We start from the raw sequence: 3,908 nt of genomic DNA, 5'->3' as shown, positions 1-3,908 counted from the left end.
GTACCGCCATCTTTTGTTGAATGTAATGACAGGCTACATGTCACTTACACTTTAGCAGCACCTCTCCTGTGGCGCCCACTCGGTGTGGTCTCCTCCTCGGGTTCCCCTTGAGCCTCCTGACATGGTGGTTCTGGAACTGGTTCCGGTGCAGGCAGCTTCCTCACATACTTTCTCTTTGGCTTTGGTGTCCCATTTTCCTGCTGCACGGTATCTACAAGTCCACCCTCCCCAGTTGCGAGGCCCCCATCGGTGGTGGGAGTTTTTTTGGCAGGAGTTCTTTTAGCTTGAGTCTTTCTTGTCGGGGTCTTCCTGGCTCGAGGTTTTTTTGTCGGGGTCTTCCTGGCTCTCACGGCCTTTTTAGGAGTTTCCTGTGAGGTTTTGCCATCAGACTCTTGAGGTATGTCGTCAGCTGCTACTTTTTCCCCATCTTCTGTCGGTTGTGTGGCATTCTTAGCTTTTCCCCTCTTTGCCGGAGTCTTTTTAGAAGCTGCTTCTCTTGCTGCTACTGGGCTCTTTCTACGTAGTTTTTGCCCATCTGTGCCCCCAAACACGCCATCGATTTCATAGTCTGAATATTTTGGATTAATCTTTCGTTGCCGTCCTTTAGAGCTGGGTGATAAATTGCAACACTGCTCCGACGACTTCTCTGGCCCTGCAAAGAGAGTGATGTTTCACTTCACAGGTGTACAGTACAAAGTATAAACAGAAATCCATAAACTAAAATACAGATGTATTGAAAAGACAATTAAAAGAATGTATTTTCACCAAGAGGACCATGTGCACAAATCTATGTTCGCAACTATCTCACCAAATGTTGCTCTTACAGGCCTCATCCTAACAAAAAGAAAACATGATCTGAAAAATAATAATATATAATATGGAAGGTGTCATTGGGAAATTGAAGAAAGTGAGCACAAACGAGTAATTCATGCAACATTGAATTAGTAATTTTGTGCAAATGAGTGGATTATTTTTGCTCTCAAATTAAACCATTTGTGCGCACAAAATAACAGTACATAATGTTAAAAAGTATTGTGTACATTCCAATGGGATGTCAAAGACGTTGCATAATGGGCACAATCCAAAGTTTTATTCATGTATATCCATGTACAAAATAAACACAAAACTGCATTAAATCCAAGCGGTTTCAGCATTGGATTGTCAGGCCTACAGTTCAGGCAATTTGAGCTTGCTATCCTGAAATATGGACAAAAGAGTATTAAAATCTGACCTTTGTTGCTTGATTTGAAGGCCTGTGTCAAGGCCTATCAAAACATATCTATTGGGTTTTACCGTTGCACTACTTTTGATCATAGTAGTGAAAAAAAGTGCTAAAGTAATTCATAGATTTTGAGAAAAGTACCTGTAACTAATTACTAATGTTCAGTAACTTGCACAACACTGTTCATAAATGACCAGAGTAGTGCAACAACCTGCAACTTCAGTTTCTATTAAAACAGAATCTTGTTACAATTCAAGAGTAAAACATGTCATTTGTGCTCACTAATTATTTATTTCCTACATGACACCTTTATAATAGTTAGTAACCTAATGCATTTGTAAGTTACAGCCTCTATCACCTTGTCCAGAGTCAATGGGATCCATAGGCCCTGGGTTTCTTGTGCTGTGGTGGTCTTGTCAGATGCCTCCTCACGTATGGAGCAAGTGTCTTCTCACTCTCACTAAACCGAAATTAAGACAGACATTAACATTTTTTATTAACCACACCACAATATCTGAGAATATAGTACAGACAAAGAACTGAAGAATACTTTCAAACAGTTATATAGTGACTGTACACAGAGTAATATTCAATCATAACACCTCAGCGTTTGCTTCTTTTGGTCTGGACTGACTGACCCAAAGTTGTCAGCGACAACTCAACAACTTGTAAAGACAGACATAACCAGATACGTCTTTATTGTACGTTACACAGCCTGACACCTTCCTAAGTAGATAGTTTAAAATATATAATGTAGAAACGTGGAGTGAAAGAGCCAGTCGCAGACTACTAAAACCATACCTCATTCAGTATTGTGATAAGTGTATGCTTTCTTCCGTACTGCCAAGTGTACATAGGTGATAGATAGAAAGAGACTTAACGGTTCTAATAGTTTTTGACCACTCATCAATTCGGCGAATTTTTCAAATATCATACATACCAATTACCAAGTTATTTAAGTAGTACACTTCTGTTACTCGGTTGTTTTCCCGGTGACTCACATCGTCTTCTAGGCACGCTATTGAGCTAAAACCACACAGCTAATGCTAACTGGCTAAAGTGGCTGTAGAGTGTAACGTTAGCGCTTCTTACACTGCCGTTAAGTAAATTAAACCCCTTTAAAATCGGCCGGTAACCGACAGCCGTTACACATAACACTACTAGTATCATTAAAAACTCACCCTGCATGGATTTGAGGCTTCTTCCTCGGTGGCGAAGGCTGAAAAGCCTCGTACCGAATCCGGGAAGCTAGAATCTGGCCACTCGGGATCGAATCCCAAACTCCGCTACCGGGTACGACACCGTGGAAGATCACCGGAGCTGTAGAGACATAGCGGACATATGAAACCAGCCGTTATTCTTTCTTGAACGGCAAAATATAAACATCACCCGCGTTGTTTCCACCGACTCCGGTTGCTAAAACTCGCATTATGCTTACGTCAGACCGCCATGTTACTGTACCAGCATGGTGACCTACACCGCCCCCTAGCAGCAGAACAAGGAATTACACCGATGTACAACTGTAGCGGTCGGGAGTTCAATCCCATCAACCGGAGGTCTTGGAGTACATTTAACCTGTGGTGGAGGGAGAGTTCAGATGATTTCTTGCGGTGTGTTAATTTCTGTTCAGAAAGTAATGTAACGTGCTTGCAAAATATAGTTCTCACATATACATAACGCCATACAATACTCCGTGACGAGTAAAAGTCCAGCATTGAAACTATTAAGTAAAAGTATGAATCAGGAAAATGTATTAAAAGTAAAAGTAGGCCTACTCAATGCAGAAAAATGTCCCATATTATATCATTTGATTACCATAACTCGTGCATAAATGCAACAACTGTCCATAGTTTTATGTGGCACTAGTTCATTTTTTCTATTTAAAAGTACATCTTTTAATTATTAAAATCATCTTTAAGAAAATGTTAATCAAACAAACAGGGAAATCTCAAACAAGAACTGCAGACTACCACAAGTAGGCCTAAATCCTGAGTAGAAATAAATTAAAAAAAACATTAGTATTTAACAAAGACACCAAGTTACTGCATCAGTAATAATAATCTAAACACTCCGAAAAGACTCAGTCTGCATAATGTGTACTTTTACTTTTGGTCCTTAAGTGCTTTTGATCCTTTTGATATTTTAGTACATTTAGCCAAAAACACTTCTGTACTTATATTTACTAATATAAGCCCTATGTCTAATATGTAATTATTTTTTTAAATGCATGAAAAATTTTACTTTGTAAATTGAAATGTTGTTGAAATTGAGTATATTAAATTGTGGCTTTGATTTTTTTTTTTTTAACTTGAGTACGGAATCTAAAGTAAATGTGTATTTCACTACTGCCAAACAAACAGTTATTAAACATAATGTAAAACATCACGTCAAGTGTAAAATAGTTCTCATAACAATGAATGTAAAAAATATTCCTTATTTTATTTATTTTTTAAGATCAGTTTTTACATTCCATACACTTGACTTTAATATCTGTCACTGCTCTGTCATTTCAAAGTTTTCTGTTTTTGTCTATTTAAACATACTTATACATTCTATATTTTCTTTTATTCTTTTCAAATCCTATTTTAACCCTATTTGTGTGTCTAAAACATTAGTGACAATGTTGTGTCTTACCTGACAATTAACAGTCCCCACACCATTGTTACTGAAGACACAGAGCCCACAA

At 38.2% G+C, this 3,908-nt stretch overlaps 1 protein-coding gene across 3 annotated transcripts in view; it reads right to left on the bottom strand.

The window, feature by feature from the left end:
• Positions 1-3,908, bottom strand: part of gtf3c2 (general transcription factor IIIC, polypeptide 2, beta) — a 38,197-nt gene that overhangs the window by 29,174 nt on the left and 5,115 nt on the right. The window contains exons 1-4 of one of the 3 annotated variants that reach the window (XM_078274655.1): positions 2,661-2,724; positions 2,404-2,542; positions 1,581-1,682; positions 49-652 (exon numbers count right to left, since the gene is read on the bottom strand). In XM_078274655.1, the coding sequence (XP_078130781.1) occupies positions 49-652; positions 1,581-1,605 (629 nt within the window). In that variant the 5' untranslated portion in view covers positions 1,606-1,682; positions 2,404-2,542; positions 2,661-2,724. Of the gene's footprint in view, positions 1-48; positions 653-1,580; positions 1,683-2,403; positions 2,725-3,908 lie in introns of those variants that run through there. The other 2 variants (XM_078274654.1, XM_078274656.1) reach the window with 2 other exon arrangements.

Source organism: Sander vitreus, chromosome 18 (assembly GCF_031162955.1).
Source record: "Sander vitreus isolate 19-12246 chromosome 18, sanVit1, whole genome shotgun sequence".
NCBI classification, from domain to species: Eukaryota; Metazoa; Chordata; class Actinopteri; order Perciformes; family Percidae; genus Sander; species Sander vitreus.
Note: the sequence above shows the minus strand (reverse complement) of the source record. Positions and strands in the feature narration are given on the sequence as shown.